The sequence below is a fragment of the Equus caballus genome, chromosome 18 (genome assembly GCF_041296265.1).
Source record: "Equus caballus isolate H_3958 breed thoroughbred chromosome 18, TB-T2T, whole genome shotgun sequence".
NCBI lineage: Eukaryota > Metazoa > Chordata > Mammalia > Perissodactyla > Equidae > Equus > Equus caballus.
Genome location: NC_091701.1, coordinates 38,450,849 through 38,476,440, shown reverse-complemented (window position 1 = coordinate 38,476,440; position 25,592 = coordinate 38,450,849). Strand labels below are relative to the sequence as shown.

At 36.7% G+C, this 25,592-nt stretch overlaps 1 protein-coding gene across 10 annotated transcripts in view; it reads right to left on the bottom strand.

Moving 5' to 3' along the window:
• GPD2 (glycerol-3-phosphate dehydrogenase 2) overlaps nt 1-25,592 on the bottom strand; it is a 139,110-nt gene that overhangs the window by 42,388 nt on the left and 71,130 nt on the right. For all 10 annotated transcript variants that reach the window (XM_070240565.1, XM_023621966.2, XM_070240563.1 and 7 more), the window contains 2 exon segments: nt 25,489-25,586; nt 24,295-24,458 (listed from right to left, as the gene is read on the bottom strand). In XM_070240565.1, the coding sequence (XP_070096666.1) occupies nt 24,295-24,458; nt 25,489-25,586 (262 nt within the window).

Genomic DNA, 25,592 nt, shown 5'->3' with positions numbered 1-25,592 from the left:
AAACCAAGGGATAACTGTGTCTCTACCTAGCTATCCAGCAAACAATGGAAACAGGAGGTCTTCCATCACAAAATCTTTGATGAAACACAAGCAAAAGGAGCAGGCCAGTGATAAAGTTAAAGCAAGCAAGGGTTTGATGTATGATTAGGCCAGCAGCAGATGCCTTTAACAATCTTAAATTAAGTATATATTGTAAGCCAGGCATGATGCTTGGTACTAGGGATCCACTGAGTAGGGAGAATAAGACTACCCTGGTTTCTGCTCTGTGGAGCCACATTCTAATGGGGAAGACAGATAAAGTCAACGAAAATAAGTTAATAAGACAATTACAAATTGCAATAATGGCAAGAGAGCGAAAAAGAGGGGGCAGGGAGAGCAAATTCCTGGGGCAGGAGCAATGTTTCAGACAGGGCAGTTAGGGGAAGTGGTCAAAATTAGCAAGAAGTAGACAAAACGCAGAGAAGGCAAGTAAGTCCTAACAGCAGGACCACCACCTATAAACTTTAATCACTGCTAATTTGCAATTATATCCAAAGCTTATATGAAGCATAAACTATCAGAATTATGACTACTGTATTAGCACAACCCCATTTGATTACAAAGTGCCTGCAAAGTTATTTTTTTTCATTCATTCCCTAAAGTATTCACCTATATTTTATATATCGTCATCAGGAATTAAGCTTAAAACTCTTCCTGGGTTGATATACATTTTTGCAGGAAACGTCTTTTAATATAGACTGGTGAAATTCAAAAGAAAAGTACAATATTCAAAGTTTATGAATTGGAGTAATTTGCTGTCACTTATCCATACTACAGTTCTCAGGAAGGGACACCTGTTGGCACTGAGCATGTAATCATTTTTATTATTAAATACAAAGGTACAATTAAATACAGGCACAAGATGTGACCTGCATCATAATTCTGCCCAGCCTTTCTCTTCACAATATCCTTTTCATTATCGTGGGCCTTTTGTTCCTTCATGTTTCTTTTGTCTTACTTTAAGTTCTCGAGTAAGCTATTTACAATCTGAATAATTAGCAATCAGTGTGGATCTGTGGTCTTTGGCCCCATGTAAACGAAATATTGTGAAGTGCCTTAACATGACACATTTAAGAACATAAACTTTCTATACCCTCAGGACTTTTCCTTTCTTGAAAAAGTTTTAAATGAATCTAATGAAGAGTAAGTTTTCTACTTTTCAGATACTTAGGAATCTAGTTAGAGTTGAACAAAAATAAAACCACATTTAAACTACAAACAACAGAATGCTTTGGGTATTCATCAGCTTTATCTGTGGAAAAATGTTCTATATATCAATTTACAATGAAGAAGCCCTCCCTTCCCATGTCTACCCAGGACAATTAATTCTCTCTAGCACAAGCCAAAAATAGGTTTTTATATTTTTAAGAAGAAAAAGGGAAAAGGAGCAATGTGACAAAAATTAATTGAAATAAAGTTGAAAAGTCAGGAAGCAAGGCATACTATAGAGACTCTTTTGCAAACCACACCATTACGTGGCCTAAAGCCACAGGTGATCTTCCTTGGTTGTTTGTGAAATGCATGAAAGGCACTGATAAAGCATCTTAGAATGCCTAGCTTTGAGGGTAAGGGTCTCTCTTTACAGAGAACTGCAGTCTGGGACGCATGGCATCTTAACCCAAGATAACCGTCCTGAGGATGCTCGAGATTTATTTATTTTTTTACAAATATTTATTAAATACCTACTATGTGCCAGGCAATGAGCTAAGCACCACTGTGGGGAGCAGAAACTGAAACTGATTGGCCCCGCTGCCCCTGAACTCTGAGATACAAGAGCAAGTTTATAGTCTAACTTGGAAAAGTCGCAAGTTCCAAAACTTCTCAAGTTCTCTCCCATTTCTTTGCATTTTTCCTTTCCCTTTCCTGTGCAGTTTTCCTAAAATATCATGAAATATAGTACTCCAGACATATCTTCTTTGCTCTCAGGTTATAGGAAGTTTGCAAGCCTCCTTTCATAGGAGGGTGTGCTCAAATTCAAGTCCCTTCTCTACCAACTGTGAACCCTTATACGAGGTGCTTCATCTAAGGTTCTTTTCACTCAATTCCACATGATGATAATGGGATTGAATGGATAATGAGGATGGGATAATGGGAATGGGAATGATAATGGGATTGACAGAGGATTATCTCGAGGAATTAGGAAGATAGGTAATGTATGTCATGACATGATACTTCTCAGTAAATATTAACTATTATTATTTAAAGTTAAAAATAAAATTTATTGGACAGTCAAGACCATGTCACACCTTAATTAAAATATATGACTACTGCTTAAAATACTTTAAAAATAGAAACAAAAAAACCTTGTATATTTTCCCATTCTACATAATTTATTGCTCATCACTCTGGCAAACTTTTCCTGAAATGTGTAACAACTAATCTCTAATCTCTGAATTTGACTAATATTGTTTACTCTTTTTCTCTGTCCTCTCTCTCTTCACTATGACAAGCAAGGCATTCTTTTCTGTATGTCACACAGGATAGGAAGACAGGAGAATGGTTTTCAATCCAGAGGAAAACAGCTTTGATGGGCTAACAGAGAGTTTCAAAATATCCAAAGGACTTCATCTTTTCTTAAAAACAGGGAGCCTCTGCCAGTTTTTACAAAGGAAATCAACATAAGCTATAAATTGGTAAAAGCCAAAAGATCCAAGTTCTAATTCCTCAGCCACTAACTGGGTGTGTTTCTGTAATAGATGACGGTCTGGGTTTTCTTTGTTTTTGCTTCTCAGCATCTAACCCCCTTCTCTCCGTCATGTAAGCCTTGAAGAGAGGCAGAGTCTACCCCCTCCCACAGGAGAGAAGGAAGGCCCACTGGGACATAGGCCTCTAACCTGGCTCCACCAATCAGATGCTCTTGACACAGATGCCAATCTAGAGCTAACAACCCAGAACAACAGACATGAAGAATTCAATCTGAAGGTGGAGGCCAATGGCGGCAGCGCCATCACTTTCTGTGGGCAGCAGTGACAGAGATGTCAGCAGCGGTGGCAGAGCAAGAAGGGATTTGAGTAATCAGCACTAAAGTCTTCAGAATCAGTGTTCTGGTTCTGAGACAGGATTTCGCCTGTGGCTCTGGTTGCTGCAAATCGTTTTCACTTCCCTTATTTTTCAAGCCATGTCTTGTTTTCCCAGCATTTCTGCCTGTTGCCCAATGTCCTCTCAAAAGGTTCTTTTTTCCTTAAGTCAGCTAGATTTATTTTTCTTTTGCCTGAGACTGAAAACCTGGACAAGTCCTAACCCCTGTGCCTCAGTTTCCTTATTATTAGAGCCCCAGGGGGGACTTCATGATATCTCAGGTTCCATCCAGCTCTACCAATTTGATAAGTTGCAATCACAAAACTTTAAATAAACGAACTGAAAACTTGAGAATCTAATTCTATACCAAAGTAAAAGAGGACTCATAAAAGGACTGGCAAAAGTGAGTAAGCAAATTCTTTCACATACACAGAACAATCTTTCGGTTCCCCTTCCTCATTTGCATGTGAGGACATGCACACAACTTTTCACAAACCCACTGCAATGGTTCAACCTGCCCCAGGGGCGATTCTAAGAGTGAGCTACATAATAAATACGTGGAACCATTTGTTAAGGACCAGCCAGGGAATTCTAACTGGAAGCAGCCTTTTGAGAACCTTTATCTGCTGCATGACAAGCCCTTATCTTATCAGATTCCTCTCTCTAATCACATGAAGATTCCACACCTTGTCAGATTGTTATCAAATCCCTCTGACCAGAGCCCAATGTCCTGATTGTCTGAAAAAAATGTGTACTGTCACGTTAACATGAAAAGCAGGCTAACACTTGGCTGCCCAGGGAGAGCACTGGGCCTGAAGATTCAGAACACCTGAGTTCAGAACATAGCGCGCCATAGGCTGACACAATTCTGGGCACATCCTTTTGCCCACCACTCTGGTCCTTCATCTGCAAAGTAGGGTTAATACCAACTTCTCTGCCAACCTTCTGGAGCCACTGAAATGATCAGATTAGAGTATATGTGGAAGCATTTGTAAACTGGGAAGCATTATAAAAATGAAGCTGTTATTGTTAACAAAGATTTCCTTCTACTAAATTCATCTTTCTCTTTTTGAGATAGTCTTTGTTATCCAAATCATAAACATTGTTCAGTTATCAGAATAATATCTCTTAGCAACCCAGAGTTAATGCTTATCAAGAAATTTTATGTGGGGCTTGAAACTCTAAAAGAGGAAGAAAAGTAAGAATTTAATCCCCTTTTAACTATAAAAACAAAAGCTTCAGATTCACTTGACAAATACATCTTTAACAGATACTGTTTCAAAGTATGGTAAGAACATCCAATTATTTTTGCTTGAACTTGATAGTTACTAAGCAAAATCTTGATCTTAAATTGATTATTCATATAGGTTTGCCCTAGTGAAATTTTCTTTTTTTTTAACAAAAATCATGAGTCTTTGATCCACATGGATGTTTTGTTTCTCATAGGAATTAATAAATTAAGGGCAGGAACTTAGTTCTATCCACCCCAACCATCACCGCCACTGATTTATTTCCAGTAAAGACAACAGTGCCTGGCATTGTAGGAAAGTGCTAAACCCCTTGGTGTCTAAAGTAATCAATTTATAATTCAGTAGTCGACGAGTTTGGCTAGTGCCCATCAATTTAGCAGAGCCTGATCATCCTAAGAGAAAGGAAAAAACAGATATTCGGAACCTTTATAGCCAGGATCACGTGCTGAGGCAGAAGTCTGAGATACAAATACTGTGATAATCAGCTTAACAAGGCCCTTCCTTTAATGTCACTAACCACCTCTGAACAGCTAGTAGATATCTGCTATCTCCCAGAAAAAAAAGACACGAATAGGAAGTTTATACACAACGTATTTATCAACGAAATTTTGTCAATATTGCAAGCACATACATCAAATACTATGCCAGATGCTCTAGCCATATTTTTAAAGCCAACTGATTTGTTGTTCTGGAAGGATGAAACAAAGGAGCAAAATAGACTAGCCAAAGTCAGAAAAAAGATCTTCTACTTTGAGAAAGTAGCTTGAGTTATAAATTGCTGATAACTCATAATGACCATCCATACTTTTAAAAAGGCTAGAAAACAGAATTAGGTAACTGCATTCTATTATCTAATTTGAAAATGCACATCTCTAAATTTAAAAAAAATAATCCCTTTCCTGACACACACACCAAAAGTTTTGTTTCATTACTCTAACCTTCAACGATACTTCAACTTCTAGGTGGCCCAACTACATCTCATATAAAATTTGAATATGGACAATGTACTAGATGATATTAAAAATTGTCTATAATTCAGCTGGATGTAATAACAGCATAGTAGTTATATATTGTTTAAAAAAAAAGAATAGTCCTTATCAGTTAGCTATTCTTTCAAATGTTCTAGGTGTGGGGATGGCACACTTTTCCCGTAAAGGCCATAGAATCTCTACGGACCTAGTCAACTCTGCTGTTGGCAATACCTAAACGACTGAGCATGGCCGTGTTCCAACACAACTTCATTTACGGACACAGAAACTTAAATTTTATATAATTTTGTGCCACAAAATACTCTGTGGCTGTGTTATAATAAAACTTTATTTATGGACACTGAAGTTAACATTTTATATAATTTTGTGCCACAAAATCGAATCATTTAAAAATGTAAAAACCATTCTCAGAAAACAAAATAAGAGGCAGGTAGGAATTTGACCTCTGCTCCAGGAGGAAAACTAACGTAAGAGGGAGAGGAGGAAAGGGAGGGAATAAATTAAATAAGATCACCTATGAGTTGATAACTGTTATAGCCGGAGCTGGTACATATGGGTTCAAAATCCTATTTTACTTTTGTGTATGTTTGCATATTTTGATAATAAAAAGTTAAAATTTTATAACTCGATGAGGGGAATCCTTTCACAATGTATATATATATCAAATCATCATGATGTACACTTTGAATGTCTTATGATTTTATTTGTCAATTATGTCTCAATAAGGCTAGAAAAGAAAGTTTAAAAATTTTTTTTTTCTCCCCAAAGCCCCAGTACATAGTTGTATATCCTAGTTGCAGGTCATTCTACTTCTTCTATGTGGGATGCTGCCACAGCATGGCCTGATGAGTAATGCATAGGTCAGCACCCAGGATCCAAACCAGCAAACCCAGAGCCAACGAAGCGGAGCTGGTGAACTTAACCACTAGGCCACGGGGACAGCCCCAAAAGTTAAAATTTTCAAAAGGCAAAGAAGAAGGAAGATTATTTTTGCTGCCACCACCACCATCATTATGCTGATGGGGACTCCCAATGACAAATCTATACGTAGTTAATTTGGTTCAGGTGAAGTTGCCTTTACCCTGTCATGTGTTTTCAACATTTCCACACATATGTAAAACATGATTGTTCAGAACTTCCCCTCTAGGGGGAAAAGAACTGACCACAGATCTAACTAATGCCCCCTCTACTTGAGAAAGACATTTCCTACATGCTGGACAGTTTGATTCAAATCTGCCCTCAGTAAATAGGTAATAGTTTAAAAATGAAATGATTCAATAAACAGGCTATAGACTCATTTCTGACAAACTATTACTTAAATTAAAATTACATAGTACCACTAAAACAGCTTTTTCACTAAAACGATTTCAATGACTGTCAAAAAAAGTTTCCCTTTGTCTCTGAAATACTGGAGCAAGGTAACATGCAGCAAGACTCAAATGTAAAAAACCAACAAAACAAACCAACTACACCCTCACAGTTCTAATCATTTCCTATAACATAAAAAAGAGAATACTAAATTTAGGTATTATAAAATGCCACATAAAATTGAAAATATATTTATTAGTTTTACTTTCAATTTTTAAATAAAAGGCTGGGATGTATCGTGACTATTACTAATGTTTTCCTTTTTGTTTCATAATGAAAAGTAAAAAGAATCAAATACCACACTTCAGTGAGTTGGGTTTCTTGTCCATATTCCCAGCAATTCTCAGAGTCTTCCTGGAAATGCTAGTTAGTGGTTACTGTTAAAGAAAGATCCTATTAATTTCTATCTAAGATAGTCAAGGTGCCCTCAACCAGTTGTAATTACAGACAACCTTCAACTTGCAGGCTCAGCCCTCAGCAGTCCCTGAGTCAATCCTGAGTCAATCCTGATTGCACTTGGCGATATATAAGGAGTCTCAACCCTCTGGAACTAGAATCTGCCCACAAACTGTTATCTGCCTACAGGGAACCACTAGACAAGAGAATCCTTAGTGTTTACCAGGCTTGCAGTCTCTCCCACCATATGTACCAAACGTAAGAGTCCCTGTCCAATATCCGGTGTGTACTCTATGCTCTTACTTGGACTAAAACTCTGCTCCCATCTCAACTTGCTTGGCTAGAGCTCCGACATTCTGCCTAGCTCTTGCCCCAAAGACTGGCCTCTCTCTCTCTCTTTCAAGGAGATGCCTCGTGTCCTCCATAGACGTCCCCCTCCCAAAGAATCCCCAAGACACTGTCACGCACTTGACTCCATGGACCCTCACTTCATTGAGAAAACTGCTTCCCTGCTCAGACCCACCATCAGACGCCCCGACACTGATGAGGACAGAGAGGAGGAGTGCTAAGATTGACAAGCTGGCTGAGACAGGTGCTTTGGACTGCTAGACTTTGGAAGACTAGACTTAGAAGACTGCTCGCAGCCAGGCTAGACCTTGAGCCTGCCTGTTCCTGGTTCACTTCTCTTCTTCCACCAACCCGCCTTGGGAGAGCCCTGTCCTCAAAAGTTATCGAAGCGTGTCCCTATTTTAAGGACAAGACACATTTTAGCAGACATAGCCAGGCTTAGTGCTGCCATATATAGAGCTCTCTAGAAAAAGTAGATTTTGTGAATTTCTTCCTGCCTACAGAGAATAAGAAAATGAGTCACTCATCTACTCTTTATCAATATCATAGTTCAGGATAAAAATTCAAGGTCAATTTTTCTTTATGAGTTTTTAATCCATCTGGTCACAAATAAAAAATTTCTATGTCAAAAATTTTGAATTCTAATGAAAAACCTAAGCCTAAGAATCAAAGACCCAAACAAACTATAACAGTCTATTCACCTTATGGAGAGGGCAAAATTATAATACATTACTCCATTAAAATATAACTTTAATTATAGCATATTAGTCTTCAACTTAACACGTGTCTCAAACTTCTGAGGAGCACTGCACAAAGACGCTTTTGTAAAACAACCTCACAGCGCTTTGATGTGACCGTATGTTCATTAAAAGGAAGTATTACTACTTACATACATAAGGTACATAATGAATTCAGTATGTGTCTAGAGTTGGCTAATGCCATTAAAGCACATGCCAAAAGCACAGACTATAAATCAAACCACGATTTGTCAGAATAAGATCTTAATATGATACAGGTTAGAAATAAATAAGCAAACCCCTAACATTTTGATATGGGATTAGTGGGGAGAGCTAAGCCCAAACTGAGACCAGGTTGCAATTGACATGCCTTTGTTCTATCTATAGCTTTGCCTACTCCTCTCTCTCTTACACCTGGATAAGTACAAAATTAGCAATGCACCAGGCATTCTTCACTCCCCCAAGGGTCTATATCTCTAACACTGCTTTAAAGATTGATATTCTTTCCAAAATGTTGACATAAAGCAGCAGGGCAGTTATAGATTTTTTTAAGGTCCACATTACTGAAGTTTTAAAAGATCTAGAGCGTTCTTTAAAAGAATTTGGAACACACTTGATATTAGTTTATTAATTCACTGCCAAATTGAGAAAGATGTAACAAAAGACAAGAAATGGCAGATGTATAAATAAAAAGGCCAAGCCACAAAGACAACTATCAAAAATTAAGAGAATCTAGCTAGTGGATTCTAGACCTGTCCAGGAAATGTGAGCGAAGAGATGGCTACTGCCCCATGTATTATGTCTTCACCTCTCTCTCAGTCTGGCTTCCTTCGAAGCAGCATAAAATCTCATCCAAGACTCTCTCATTGATCACCCAAATATATTCCCTAGATCTTGAGTTCCCTGCATGAAATGCTATTTTCACTCACTGGATGCCCATTGCCTACAGAATTCAAAATAAACTCCTTAGCAAGGCATACCTGACCCTCCATGATCCAGGTCCTGTTCGCTAGTCCACATCTCTACTCCCCCTGCTCTCACACTCTATATAACTGCTTCCTGTATTCCATGTGTCTTCGTGTCTTTGGCCACAATGTTCCCTTTCACATCCTCCCCACTGACTTTATCTGCCTATTTCTACTCATTCTCAAAATTCAGCAAAGTATTACTTACTTAAGGAAGCTGTTTTAGATCTGCCCCCCAAGCCCACCTTAGGTATAGGCCTCTCACAGAATTTCTCACACAGTACTGCAAATCATTGGGTTGCTTGTCTGAATCCTGTAATAGTCAAAGAGGTTTTTGAGGAAAAGAAATATTTCGTGTTATCCTGTGTATCTACAATACCTATCACATTACCTACATACTTTGTGTTAATATATGATTACTGAATAGATAAACAAAATTGCTAGTAATATTTAAAAAAAAAACCTAAGAATACGATCCTATCTGGAAAGATATGAATCTACACATTATTTCAACTTTCTATGCAAAGTATTGCTTCCTTTATAGTCATTCCAAATATCCCAAGACTAATATGTTAAGGTCAATCTTGAAGAAGAATAGAGTACAGAATTAAAGAAAAGAAAACCTTAGAAAGTATTGACATTCATTTTTAGCATCTACACAGACATGGCAACAATATAACATACACCTAGACCTACAGTAGGCACACCTCGATTCAGAAGTAACACATGTCAACACCCAGTCAACTTCTTCCCAAGAATCATGCAGCAGGGAGTTCAGCAATGTTTGCATAGAAACCGTTTTTTCACATCTTGGGGCTTTTCACAAGCTTCTGGAAGGCAGATTTATCAAAAGCAACTAAGAATAATAAAAGTCAAACCTGAAGCACAGCTGACAGACTCAGATTCCTTAATGGGCTAAAAGGCTGTATGGTGAAAGCCGGCTGGTCAAGAAGCCCTGCGGTTTTGGGAACAGCAACTTCAGCAGCAGAAACATGAGGCTAAAATTCAAATACTGCTTTTAAGCCATTCTCTAAAACTTCTTCAGAAGATCTCAAAAAAAAAAAAAAAAAAGTCTCCTGGCTCATGAGTTAATAGGGGAAAATAAGGCTCCTCAGCTTTTCATTATTTCCCTTTAATAGATTTATCAAATGTATATATATATATATATATACAGAGACCACCAGGGGCGATGCAAAGGATCCTCAGTGCTACCATGGTACAGAATTTTCTGGAGGACTCCTGTTTTATTCTGGACACAAGGGAAACTAAAAGCAGTGAGCTTTTAGGAGCTTTCAGGAGAGAAGCACTCAGTGCTTCAGTGGTTGCTGCTTCCTCCAGCCCTTGGCAACTTCCCTCCTTGTGGAGATGGAGGATGGATTTGAAGATTGAGGGAACTTCATCCCCCAGAGGCCGACTTGAGGCCTGGCAGGCTGACAGAGCTCTGCTAGCGCACACAGACTCCTACTCGACACAAAGTGCTCCGGCTCTCTCTCAGCGTGAGTCAGGAAGACCTTATGGCAAGTTGTTTTAATATGTGACTCTGTCCAGTACTAGAAAAGCACGATTTCTATATCAAATACAGGTGGGAGAGGTGGAAATTAGGGAATTTTTTTCCCCAAGTTCTCTACTACTCACTAGGCTTCTAAGTTCCTGTCACTTGGTTGGTTATGCTCGGAATTTCTGTGACGTGGTTTCACCTGGTTTCCACACAGCACTGCTCTCTGGTAACCGCTATGGCAGTCAACAGAATAATTTCAATAAAAGAGCTCATAGGATCAGGTCCTTCTGGTGTCTCTAAAATTTCAAGTTCAGTATCTGAGAAAAATGGTTAAAATGGCATAATTCAAAGAAAATCAAGAAGGGAAAACAGTCTGAAATTCATAGCTCACAAAGTACACATAATGAGGGAAGAGAACCTACTCAAACTCTGACGGTGGGGGAGGTGTGAGGGGGAAGTTCAGTCAGACCGCCGCCCAACACACAAGGCCTCAATAACACCTAGGTGCAGCCGAAGGCTTGTTGACCAAAGATACGTAATAACCAAAAGGGGAGAAGGTAAGCTTTAGACCAGTATCTAAATTAAAATATGTGAGGTGAATTAATTCCATTCACATCTGGGGTGGGGTGGAGAGAGAAGGAGGACCAAGGTTACATTAAGCAGCAAATGTCGCAAATTCAAATTAAACTTTAGTGGACGAGGTATTTAATTGCATCTAGGTATTTATATACTTTAAATATTACTCTAAATTGTATGTTTGTTTCATTATGTTTGTGTTAATAATGTTTATGCTTAGCTTCTTCTAAAGAGGGTCTTCTGCTACTTAAAAAAATAGGCAATAATTAAGCAGAGAAATAAGTTTTTCTCTCTCTATTCATACTTAAGGATCATGAAGATACGAGTTTTACCCAAAAGTGATAAGAAAAAGAAATATACAAGTAGAAGATAGAAGGAAAAGATAAAAACATACATTAATCTTGCTTTACACAACACATATTTCTTACAACTAGCATGCACTATAATTTTTTTTAATGCTTTCTGAAGAGGCAACTATTAAAAAAGATAATTTGGGTTTATTTTATTCACTTAATGGGGTGGGAGTAGCGAATTTACCCAATTTGTAAATCCTGACTGTATTTACTTTTTAATGATAATGTATTTACATCCCTTCTTTTCTCAAATCCGATTTGAGGTAACTCCTGAGGTACAGTGCTTTGCACACAGAGAACTGTCAAGAGAGAGAATTCTCTAGAGCCTGTTCTCAGCTGTCTCTCAGTCAGACTTTGTCCTCTGTGAGGAAAAGTAAAACTGCATGAATCCCCAGGCCTGTTCACAAGTGCATTTCTCAGGTTAAGAATCAGAAGAATTTAAAACTCCTGGGAAATATGAATTTTCTGGTTTATTGAGGCTTCAGAGTTACCTATCCCAAGTTAATTCAGAGTTATGTATTTATCATCTTTGACACAAAGATGCAAAGCACAAGTTGCCTGATTTGTTCTTAATCTGAGAGTTGTTCATCAAATTATTGTGTTCTTTTCTCATTTTGCCCTCTAAGACTTATTCTTCTGAACAGACAGTAAATTACAAATTGGAAATACTTTTCCAGTGAATGCAAGAACGTTTCTCTGGTTTCAGATAGTAAAGGAGCAGTAGTTATGTAAGTTGTGTGGGAAGTCAGTTAAGCGTGTGTTTAATGTGCAGAGCTGAGTTTAAAAAAAACAAGTAAGCGTTGTGTGGTTCATATTTTCTGTGGGCAGATATAATGATCTAAGGAGTGTTTTACTAATATAAAGTGTGATATGAGTAACTATTAATAGTCATAATGAAACCAGCTTGAAATTCACATTCTAAAACAGTGTTCTATTTGGCTCCAGAGAATATAATCTACCAAGGTGTTAGTTTCATTTATAAGAACTATGCACCAATGACTTTTTTCACAGTTTTTCTATATTATGTTACCAGGGCTTGGTTGTAGAATTGATAGTTGAAACTAAAGTGAGGGGCTTTTTTATTGAAGAGATGTTTTTATTACTGCTATTTCTTGTGAAGCTAGATACCAGCTGGGCTTTCCATTACACTAAGAAAGCTGTGTGTCATGTGCAGAACAATTCGAAAATGGATTTGATGACAGTTTTTGCTCTCTTTCTTCCTTTTCCTAAACATTTATCTGGGCAAAGACTCTAGATCCCCTTGAAAGAATTCTAGGGGACATGCAAGAGTAGGTAGTGGGCACCTAGGGACTCAGCCAACAGATATGTGAGGCATTATATTGTCATACACTAAAAGAGCAAGAAAATCAGTTCCTGAGGACCAATCATTATAGCTTTTTATTTCCTATTTATTTCTTCATATTCCAGTGGCAATTATTTCCTTCTCTCTCTCTTTCCAAATGTGACCTACAAGATTGTATTTCTGAAGGAGAATTACTTTGGGACAAATGCATTGGATAGTTACTTTAAGCTTCATTTAAACATGGCTTATATTTCTTAGGCATGTGTTGTCCCAATGTCTCTAAAACAAAAGCAGAAAATCCCTTAAACTTTTAAATCTTAACCATAAGCTACAATTAATTAGTTTCACATCTAAATTCTTTTAATGCACCATCAATATAAAGAATGTAAAAATAAAATTTTACTAAGAAGTATATAATTTCATATATTAGTATAAAACAGACCCATCTATTTAAAACACTATAATTAACATGAGCATTTAGTCTGACAAAGCAGATTGGCATTCAACACAAGCAGATGATATGAACTAGGTTTTAGCAAATTTAAACAAATCAGAGCATATTTTACATAATGATAATAATAGCATTTGAGACTTGCAGCCTAATTTTAAGCTCTCTACACAGATAAAACTAGTGACTGTGCCATTGTTTTGTGGTGGCCAAAGAAATGAAATAAGATTTTACTTTTACTTATAAAAAGAAAAATAACTTGAAAATGTGGTTTATTGATGGCTAAGGCTGTAGCAACGAATATATTTTGATCTAAGCAGCTAACATGGCTATAATATTTAATTTCATGAAATTTTGTTCCTAGACCCTCTTGAAATTCATCTTCTCAAAACTTTGCAGTTCCATATACTACAATAGAATGAAATAACCACTCAATTAGGTAAAAAAAAGCAAGGCACGCTATCATCTAAGAAATGGCAGGGGTAGCAAATACAACCGTATGTATAATATACACACATGCATACACACATATGTATAATAAACACACATGCATACATATGTACACATATAATGAAAGGATATACCAAAATTCTAAAAAAGAAAAATGTTATCTTTAAGAAGCAGTGAACAAGGAGAGAAACTAGCCTTATTTGAACAGTCTTTGGTTTGATTTTGATTTTGAAATCCTGTATTTTACATAATTATTAAACAAATGCACAGCTTTAAAAAAATAAATCCCTAATGATCTAACATAAAATTACATTGCTTTGTTATACTGAGTTGGTGGCATAACCACACTGATAGAAACTACGTCAAATAGCTTTGAAACACAGAAATTTCTCTATATACCCCCATTGGCATATACTTAGAGGATAACATCACAACTGCAACAGCAAAAAAGTCAAAGTGGTTTCAGCAATGATATTTTTGGAGGTATGATTAATGAGTTAAACAAAACATATGTAAACATGTACTTAAAGTATAACTATGTCTAAGAATTCATCATGTTTTTCTTCCTTAAACAAAAAATTTTTCTTAACACTTTCAACTGAAAGGCCTAGAAATAATGACCAATCAGTAGCAATGAAGATCCATAGCAAATAGATTATGGTTTCTAATTACCATTTCCCACAGGAAGGACTCAAGGCTTATTGGAGCAATGGCTGCTTTCAAATCTAGGGCAGGAAAGTTTCCACATGAGCCTGGAATATCCTGTCATAGCAGATAGCACAGAAGTCATCATAGACCATTGATAGCATAGCAAAAGGGCTAAGAAGTCAACTTAAGGAGGTACCCATGGGCCAGCGATAGGGCAGTCTGAACATCAATAACTGTAATGGATTTACACACATCAAATATACTTAAAGTCATGAATTTAGTTGATAATCCAAAAAGATCTCATCACATTTGGAGGATGCTAGAAAACAAACACATTATTTTTGAAAACTAGTAGACAAATGGAAAAAATCAAGCATTTATCCAGAAATTTTATACAAAATGTACCTCAAGGTAGGCAAAGAGTCGATACAGGGAAATTATAAGTGATCCAACTAATAAATGAAGTTGGAAAGACAGAGTTAGAAAATTACCATTTTTAACCCCTTCGCCTCTAATGAAATACTGGAATGGATCTGGGCAATGATTATAATAACTGAATTTTTTTTAAAAAGAGGCAAAAAGACTTGCAATGGAAATTCACCCCACCACCTATAAAGTATTTTTGACAAAACAGTTTGACCAGCTTCCTTGTAGCTAGTCACCAAAGATGTCCCACTTCTCCCCAGTAAACTATGCTTTCTGTTTTTCTTACTATTGTAACATTCTATCCCTTAAATCTGAGCAGCCCTTGTGATTCACTTTAATTAAGAGTGTAGTAGAAGTGACACTGTGTGTCAGGCTAGTCAGAAGCCTTGCACTTAAGCTTTGGTCTCTTGGTAGGTTCACAAGGGTAAGCCAGCCCCACATAAGAAGTCTGACTACATAAAAGTCCAACCCAGTCAGGTGGAAAAGCCACGGTGCGAGAGATGCAGGGCCAGCCCCGAGCTGTTCCAGCCTTCTCAGCCCAGGAGCCATGTGAGACATGTAAGTAAGAAAGCTTTCAGAAAACTCTGGCCTCAGCTGCCATCTCACTGCAACCATAGGAGGGATCCCCAATGAGAAACAGCCAGCTGAGCCCATCCATCCTCAGAATTGTGAGAGAGCGTCCAGTGGTGTGTTAAACCACTGAGTTTGGGTATTGTTTCTTTTGCAGCAACAGATTAATGGAACAAGCCTAATGACTACTGAACAGGAAATACAGGGAACTGTTAAACTAAACCATGAGGAAACAAAGGAAGGGCTGGGAAACCTATTAGTTAAGAAGAATGAATTGGGGTGTATGAACTTTAACCAGGACTTTGTTCTATGGGTTGATTTTTTTAATCAAGAGTTGATTAAGGTTATGAGACTACAGAGGACATGTGATCATGACCAGATATTGGATATTAAGAATTATTGTTAAACATTTTAGGTGCGATTGTATTTTAAACAAAGACCTTAACTTTAAAAATACAGACTAAAATATTCATGGATGAAATATTTGCTATCTGGGGGTAGGAGGACAATAGAAAAGAGTATAAACGAAGTTATGTCATGAGTATACAAGTGTTGACATTGATAGCTCATTTTATTATTCTCATTACTTTTCCATATGTCTGAAATTTCCCTTAATAAAAATGTGTATACTGGGGCCAGCCTCATGTCCAAGTGGTTAGGGTTCCGTGCTCTCTGCCTCAGCAGCCTCGGGTTTGCAGGTTCGGATCCCAGATTTGGATCCCAGATGTGGACCTACTCTACTAATCAGCCATGCTGTGGAGGCATCCAACATACAAGGTAGAGGAAAGGTTGGCACAGATGTTAGCTTAGGGCTAATCTTCCTCAAGCAAAAAAAAAGAGGATTGGCAATGGATGTTAGCTCAGGGTGAATCTTTCTCACAAAAAAATATATATGTGTGTGTATACTTTGCTGAACTATTTGGTTCTTTTTTTTTAAATGTGTGACAAACTTAAAACCTAATGGCAGCTAAAAGAAGACATAATGTTATCATCCATATTTTGTAAACTTCATTTTTTTAGCCAAGAAAAAAAAAATTACTTTCACTTCCCTACATGTCCAAAATATTGATCCAGATATTTAGCTTTGACTTCCCTTCTCCTATAAAATAGGGATCATAATATCCCATTCCATCATAGACACTGAGCTAGCTCTACTAAGATAATTTATGGGAAAAAATCATTTTGAAAACCATACTCAGATGTAAAGCATTGTTGGTAGTAGGGACCATGTATGTGGCACAATATGCAGCACATAAGCAGTGAACTCTCTCAAAATCTGAAACCTCAGAACTCTATCCTTAATGCATTTGGTCCTAATGCCAGGCACAATGCCTGGAAAACAGTAGAAGCTCCATGAATATTTTTTGGATGAATGAATAAACTAGGGGGAAGAGGGCATGGAGATTTTTGATACAACAGCTTTTGCTTTTGATCCTACATCTCTTTAAAAAGGGTCAAGTGAGCAACAGAATGTGAGATGTAGATAACTGACTGTAAACTGACCAGAACTATTTGCTCACTGTACATACATACATATCCACTATTGGTGAGTTTTAGCACTTTTTTTAAGCTTTTATATACAGAGTACAATTTGGATGACTACTATCTCAGTATGCTACACCTGATCAAATCTACTTTTGCGTGCTTTTGATTTCCTTTAAAAAAACTAATTATAAGAGGATGAAAGCCTGGTATTTAATACACGCTGGTCAAGTGAGCAATAAACAATTGCGAACTTTCCTAGGGGCTATTTTGCTCTGTCTCATCGTCAGGAAGCTAAAGCATATGTTGGATGTTAGCCTGGGTGGACACAAATGTGTCCTATTTATTCAAGGTTTCCTTTGAAGCCACAATTTATAAGTTTTGTTTCTTAGGGGTACATGTCAAACTTCATTTAGCATTAGTTGGTATCCAGATACACTGAATAGCAAAAAGGCAGCATTCGGGGGCAAAATATATGCCTGCTATATGAGCAATAATGTCAGTTTCATTTATGTAGCTCACAGAAAACAAGAGGAGAAATACAATGGAAAAGCTGACAGTAGGAAATCCGGAAAAAAATTTTCATTTAATTTATAAACGTAAAACTGCATATGGACAAGGAGAAATATTAAAACAAGTAGGTTTTAAATTAATGTCTCAGAGGTGGATAACTTTAAAGTTCTTTAAAATGCTATGTTTTTCAACCATTAAATTTCAAAGATTGTATATTTATGTGGAGCATGTTTGTATGCACAATATTTTCCTTTCTCCTAAGAATGTTTTGCAAATTTTTTGGAACAATCTGCAAATTTTAAATACACAAAGGGACATGGGTGGAACTGATGCTTCACTTTGGAACGTTTTCATGAAAAGTAGAAATTTGGTGGACCATAGAATAGCCATAAAATTGATCCAAATAAAACAATCAAAATTTAAATAATGTCTTATAGTTAAAAAGTTATTTTACATGTATTAGTTCACTGAAATCTCAAAACACCCAGTGAGTTAGGCATTATAAGCCCAAATTCATAGATGTGTAATGTGTGGCTCAAAACTCAGTGAAGTTTACAAACCTAAGTCGTCTACTTCCATATTGGTGATGGTTTCAACTACACTACAATACTTTGGAAAGCAGTTTTCAAGTAGGATTGTGATGCTTGCCATTATGAGACAACTTATCATGCCATTTTCAACATTATTTTTCTAAGACTCATCTGTGTTGTTCAGTTTAGTTAGCTTAGTTCATTCACTTTCAATGCTGTTTTACTCCATTATGTGAATATGCTATAGGTTATTTATTCATTTGCCTCTTGATAGATATGTGAATTATTTCCCTTTTTGAACTTATACCCAGTGTGGCAATGAACTTTTTGTACATATCTCCTGGTGGGCACGTGTAAGAGTTTCTCTGGGGCATATACTTAGTAATAGAAATACTGAATCGCAAGGTATATGCATGTTCAACTTTATTAGGATTATCTAATTGTTTCCCAAAGGATTTATATCAACACATATAACACATCATATTATACTTTAGCGAAGTTGAAAAATAAAACTAAAAAATAGATCCTTTTAAAATGTTTACATAAGATAAAAAAGGAAGACAACTTATATATGTGTTCTATGTATTCTTTTATATGTATCACCATACAAACCTTGGCGTGTACAATAATAATGAAAAGAGTTAGGAGCTTTGAGAATTGTTGACAAATAGAACTTGACATTTTCAAATGAATTTATTATATTTTTATTTTAAGATGGAAATAAAAACAACAAACATTTTAATCATGCCAAATTTGGAGGATCCCAGATAATATCCCCTCTTAGACACTAGATTTTTTCATTTTTTTAGACTCCTCAGTCAAAGTTAACGAAAAAATAAGCTCTTGAGAAATGAAGGAAAGGATTCAGTAATGTTTAGTCTTCCAGAGGAAGAGGAATTTCTCTTCTTGCTAAACACATCTATCTTGAAAACATTCAAATTAGTCAATTATCAAAGACATAAAGTGATGACAAATTACTCACCCAGGGGTTCAAAAAGGAAAAACTAAGTTGAGCACTTTAAAAGTAGAGTAAGGAGCCGGCCCCGTGGCCAAGTGGTTAAGTTCATGTGCTCTGCTTTGGCAGCCCAGGGTTTCGCCAGTTCGAATGCTAGGTGCAAACATGGCACCGCTCATCAAGCCATGCTGAGGTGGCGTCCCACATGCCACCACTAGAAGGACCCACAACTAAAAATACACAACTATGTACCAGGGGGCTTTGGGAGAAAAAGGAAACATAAAATCTTCAAAAAAAATAAACAAAATAAAATAAAAAGTAAAGTAAATGTCAGCATATAACTCTCATATGGATATTTATTTACAAATTAAATACTTATACTATTGTACTTATAGACATTTGAACCATATGTAAAAACAGACATTTATAAGGAATTTGATAGAAATAATCTAAGTAGGACTTCTAATATGTTTCTCCACACCCAATGGATGGTATTGTGCACCCCAGGAGGCTCACACTCTCTACTTTAGAATCACTGTTCCAACCTTGTAAGACCTGCCTTAAGAAGTACATGGCCAAACTTGCATAATGGCACTGCTATTTTGTTTGTAAATCCATATCGTTCAGTTATTTATCCAACCTATTTCTATTGCTCTGAAAAAATTAATGTGTCTGTCAAATTGAAAGTAGACAACATTCAATTATAGTTCAATAATTGTGCTTGCAAATAATATAAATGGGGATTAAAGGAACCATCTTTAGATTTGACTTATGTTCCAGGAATTCAGTGGAAAAACAAAAACATAAGACTAAAAGAAATCACCTTTGTGTTATTGGGTAATTGATTTTTTTTAGCTTTCAAAGTAGATAAAACCAACACCTTAAAAGACTTGTCTTTAACCCAGGCTTCCTTTTATTCAAGTGTGCAACTGCGGGTACACGCCTGGAGGAGTGATAGTTTGTTCCTAACAAAAGAGTCTGGATTCCACAATATGCCTTTTGCCAGAGGCATCGTTCCCCAAAGCACACAGCTAACTGCGTCTCCTGCTGTACCTGTAACAATTTAATTGTATAAGTCAGCCTAGTCAAGCATCTCCAGCTCATGACTGGGAGACATGAAATTCATTGTCATTATTGTCCCTGTCATTTTGGATCATTATATCCTGCTGCAGAATTTTCCTCACTTCAGTGCATTTTTTACCTCCAGGAGCCAGGGATTATAGCTGAGGTTGGGGTGGGGGCAGGACCGTGAACTACATTTACCTCAGGGGAGCCAGAGATTAAATTGGCTTTGCTCTCTCACGAGCTGAATTCATCTATTTGTATGCTGTGAGTTTTAGGTTGGAAGAAAAATGAATATTCTAGTGAAACCTAGGCTTTAATTCCCCCTTTGAAACATGGATATAACCAACTTTTATTTACATTCAGAGAGCCAATGTAATTTCTTGTAGGTTGCTATTTTCATATGTGCATAAGGAATACTTAAGGGCATCATCGAGTATGAAATAACAGACATCTCTCTCTGTCAATGCCTTGACTCTCAGAAGGAAGAATTTAAAGCTGTAATTTTGTTCTCCAATTTCATCTTACAGAACCTTAATGGGGATATTTAACGGTTTTAAATATTTAATGATTTTTAATTATATATCATTTTCTGTGCACTGGATTGGATGACTGGAGTCCACCTAGAATGGCACCAAAGATCTACCCCGGGAATAGGAAGATTGAAGTAAAGTTGACAGAGGAAGACAAAATAAGTTCCTGAGGAAACTGGCTCCCCACTACAGCTGGTTCACATACTTCCACAGCCTGCCAAGTCACCCAAGCTTGTCATGCCTTAAATACTTCTCGCCTACTTGGGAGAGTTGCACCAGTCACCACATTCTCTACCTGGTAACCCCCTTATCGGTGGTAACAGCCATGGACAGGGTCCAGCTGGACTCACTGGTAGGAGATGGCAAGCAGTAGGACACATCTCAGTCAGAAAACCAGGGCGTTGACTACATGTTTTCTCCAACAGAATATAAAAAGAAAATATAACCTGGCATGTCACTTCCTATCCAAGCTTTCATTTCCTGTGGATTTACTGAGAAATTTGACATTTACTTTGTCTATACCGAAAAAGATGGCAGCTATTCCTCCAGATGCGTGAGTTTGTTTTTCAGTGGTTAACAGCAAAATCTGGCAATGGGTCATACCTATGCTAAGCACAGAATAGACGCTAGAATTACTACATTTAAAAGTATGTGGTCAAAAGATACGAAGTTCCAGTTATAAAATAAATAAGTCATGGAGATGTAATATACAGCATGGTGACTACAGTTAATAAGACAGTACTGCATATTTGAAAGTTGCTAAGAGAGTAAATCTTAGCAGTCCTCATCACAAGAAAGAAAAAGTTTGTAACCACGTACTTATTGTGGTGATCATTCCACAACATATACAAATATCAAATCATTATATTGTACACCTGAAACTAATATAATGTTATATGTCAATTATCTCTCAATAAAAAAAGATGAAAAAAAAGAATATATGGAATTTATTTTATTACCTTTATGGACTTTTGTGGAGGAATAGATTTTGCCTTAATCATATGTAATGGTCATCAGTATTTATTTAGGATGAAATGTTCTTATGAGTAATTAAGAAAATTTCTTGACCTTTGTGCATTTGTACTTCAGAGGGAAGAACTTACAGCCCTAACATCTCAGTGTTGAAGGAATCTTAAAGATCGTCTTGGTCACTGGTCCAAGTTAATGGTAATGTTTACTAGTTTGTTCAACTACATTTTTAACCCACTATTTTTCACTTTTAACTGATGCTGAAGTAATTGTATAATGTATTACTAGTGAGAGTTTTTAGTTAGCAAAACTTCTTGTAGCATCTAAAAATTCCTTTAATTACTTGTGCCACTTTTTCATCATAATCAAGATTCCCCCAAGGTGAGAGTTATACAAATTGCTACTTTTGTTCACTTTAAAGCAGTTAATTTTATGTTATGTGAATTTCACCTCAATAAATTATTTTTTAAGGGAAAAAAAATTATTTCAAGCAGCCTGAAGGCATTTTGAAATCAGTTGGTTGACTGTTATTGCATTCTCATAATGGTTATTTAGGAAGAAGAGTATTTTTTTTCCTGTTAAGAAAGGTTGCTTTCATAAAGGATAATGTTTAAATATGGTTTGCAATGGTAAATGTTCAGGAGGTAATTTTTCTTCTCTCAAATATTTTGGTAGACAGATAATAATGTTATTTTTCTGGTCAAAGGGTAAGGCATCCCCTTCCTTTTCTGATTACACATTTACTGCATTTAATTTCTTTACCTATACACTCCTTTTTACCTGATTTCCGTGTTGATATTTCATTTGCTTATCATACCATTAGGTAAAACAGGAGTTGCCCTATCTGTGAATACAGCTGTGAAACCATAGAGCTATGCTTCATTTCATATTGTTGCTTTGCCTTACCTTAAGCATGACATAGGTAGGCCTGTATCATTTCAGAACAGGGTCAAAAAAAATTATTTATGTCAAATGACTAGAATGTAATTATTTTTACCCCTTCCATTAAGATTTTACAATCAATTTTCAAATATCAATATGAAATTATTTTAAATAATAATTTTTGAATTTTTCAACAGTCTCTGCTAAACTCATAATTTTGCAAACTGTAACAAGCTATAAAAGCCAATTCTACATTAAAGAAAGTCTTCTTCCTCTTGATCCTAAGAGGATAATGTTTCTTCTGCATATGTGACACAGATTTCCCTTGGTTTCTCAATGGAGAATCAGTAAGAATCTATAATTCATGCCAATATCAAACCAATATAAAACAGATGTCACCAATTCAGATATGCCATCAACTGATAGTCCTCTTAAGGAGATTCAGATATGCACAAGCAAAAAAATTAATAAAGTAGTTAGTGCTTGATACCTCACAAGGTAGAGGAAATGACCAAGCATTTAAGAGGGTTTGTGCAGGAGGGATTAGTAAGAAGAGGCAAAGGGCACAAATCCTTCCGTATCAGGATGGGTGGGGTGCCATAGGCAGAATGCCTTCCTAGTCCCAATCACCCAGTAAACTACAGTGAATTAACATTAAGGGTCTGATGCAGAAAAAGCAAATTCACAGTGAAGGTTGTCCTTTAACATGTAGGCTTCATCAAGGGCACTGAAAAAGTAGTGAAGTGCCCCCCCTGTGGTGTTTAGATGCTGGAAGGCACTGTAAACTGTGCATTTTCTAGCTTTTAATGCTTATCTAAGACTCTTAACATTTTTCTAACATTGTTGCTCCTAGGACATTTTCTTGAGTTTGTCCCCATCGCCCCCTCTGCACACATACATTTTGCATTCATACATGAAAGCCTGACAGACAGCTAAATTGATTCAGAAACCTAACCGTGAGAAAAAGAATAAAAGGTGGCGGTGGCCTTGAGGACATCCCATAATATGAAGCACAAACATCAAAGTCTCCTGAAAAAACAAAACAAACACGTTTCCTCATGCTAAGAGCTTAGACATCAAACACTAAATACAAAAGATGACATAATGGGGGTAAAAAAGCCCACTGGTCCTTTGTGTCACAAAATTTCTAAGACTTTTTGAACATGGTCAATTATCTGCATCTGTTTATTTACCTATAAATGAACATCCTTGGACTATTTTTCAATTCCATACACCCCTTAAAACTATAGTGAAATTTCAGAAATGGCCTTCCTGTTTTGTTTTGTGGTCCATCTGGAGATATATTAAGTGGCTAGTTCCTTCAGATAAAAGTGTACAAATTATATTGTTCACACACAAAGAATGAACACTGAACACGTGACAAACGGATACTAGATAATGTCATTGTTAGAAAACATCTAACAACAATAAAATAAGCAATAAAAATTTAGGCTTTGGTTTAACAGATGTAACATTCATCTACCTTTATCACATAAATTATTTGTTCAAGAATTGTGTCCTGTGAAAAATACAAACGTCAATTTCAACCCAGGGGGCATTTTTTTCCCAGGTTTATAACCCCTTGAAAATAGAGGTTTCATCTAGAAAACCTAACAGATCCTCAGCTGCTTTCAACATTATAATATATTCATAAAGGAAACAGTCACTGGCAAACATATAACAAATTAAATGGCATGAGGGCGGGGTCCAAATTCATAATGATGGGGAACGGACCAAACCAACCATGAGATACAAAGTAGGAACCAAAGAAGAAAAGGAATATGCAAAAACAAACAATATTAAAAGCAAAACACTATGGGGAGTTTTTAAGCTAGTATTAGAGAACATGGTTAGTGTATGTGTGCATTTGTGTGTTGTGTAAGATTAGCACTAAAAGTGAGGATGCAAAATTATCTCATTTAGAATATACTATAAGGGTCTTGAGTGAGAGAAAAGTATCTCGTAAAAAAGAAAAAAGTCACCTACCATCATAGTAGACAATTGCTCCTACCAGTTTGTCCTTCTGGAGCATAGGGAAATGCTCAAGGGCTCTCGATTTGCTGAGGACATAACTGCTTTTCAGGCAATTGCTTCCTGCAACCAGATCATATAGCTTGATTCCAATCCAGTAGTAAGGTAACTGCCACCACCTACAGCATAAATAAGGGGAAAGGTTTCTTTAGAAACAGAGTATAATATCATTGAATATCACTTTAAGTTCTAAGATATTCATATAAGAGAAACAAAGTTTATCTAGGAGTGCCCTGCAAAAGAAACAGGAGACGTATAAGACTGTTGATGACACCAGCCTAGCTGAATTATATAAGCAAATGAATCATGAGACTTTAAACGAATCACATCTAAGACAGTGGTTTTCAACCTGGCTGCGTGTTAGAATTCTCTGGGGAACATCAAAAAGAATACAGACGCCTGGGCCTCATGTGTCTAGGGACTGATTTAACTAGACTAGGGCAGAGGTCTGGGTGATTCTAATGTGCACCCAAGGGAGAGAATCGCTGGCTTCAGACATCCTATGCAATCTATGACAAAACATGGACTAAAATTACAAAATCTGTTTCTAAGTCGCCACAACAGTCTTGTGGCTAACAGAGCTGCATAATCCACTTTTTCATGTTACCTGTATTCCAACTTAAGGCAACTTCATGAATAGCTCTAACAACACTAGGGAAATTGGGTTTTATAATTTATAATGTGATACTTCCAAAGCAAATTTCAGTTTTGGTTAACCGGGAGATATAAAATGACCCCAAATGGTTTAGGTTTGGAATTGGTGCATGTGACGTTCAGATTTTGCAGGAGGATACTTTTTGGCTCTGCATTTTAGTCTGCAAATGACCCTCTTCTTCTCCCCAGAGGAAGTACAGTTGCTCCTCCATACACGCTCAGAAAAATGGAGTTAAGAATCCATTAATTATAAACACAGAACGCAACCTCCCATGCCTTCAAGATCTAGCCCTTAGAGGTGGGTCAGTAGAAAGCTGTTTCGGAAAAACCACATTTTTAAATAGAACAGAGAAAAATGTTTGAAAAGGATTAAAGATTAGGACCAATTAAAACTACATCAAGAAACATACACTGAGGGACTATTTCCATTAAAACTGTGTTGTTCTATTGACTTTAGATAAGAAAACAGTGTACAGCTGATATCAAAAGGCTTACTTGTAAATCGGAAGCATTATAGGCAACGGAGCTGATAAATGGGGAGCAATTTCTAGTAGGTTGGCACGCTCGTGAAGGGCTTCTTTTACCATCCTATACTGAAA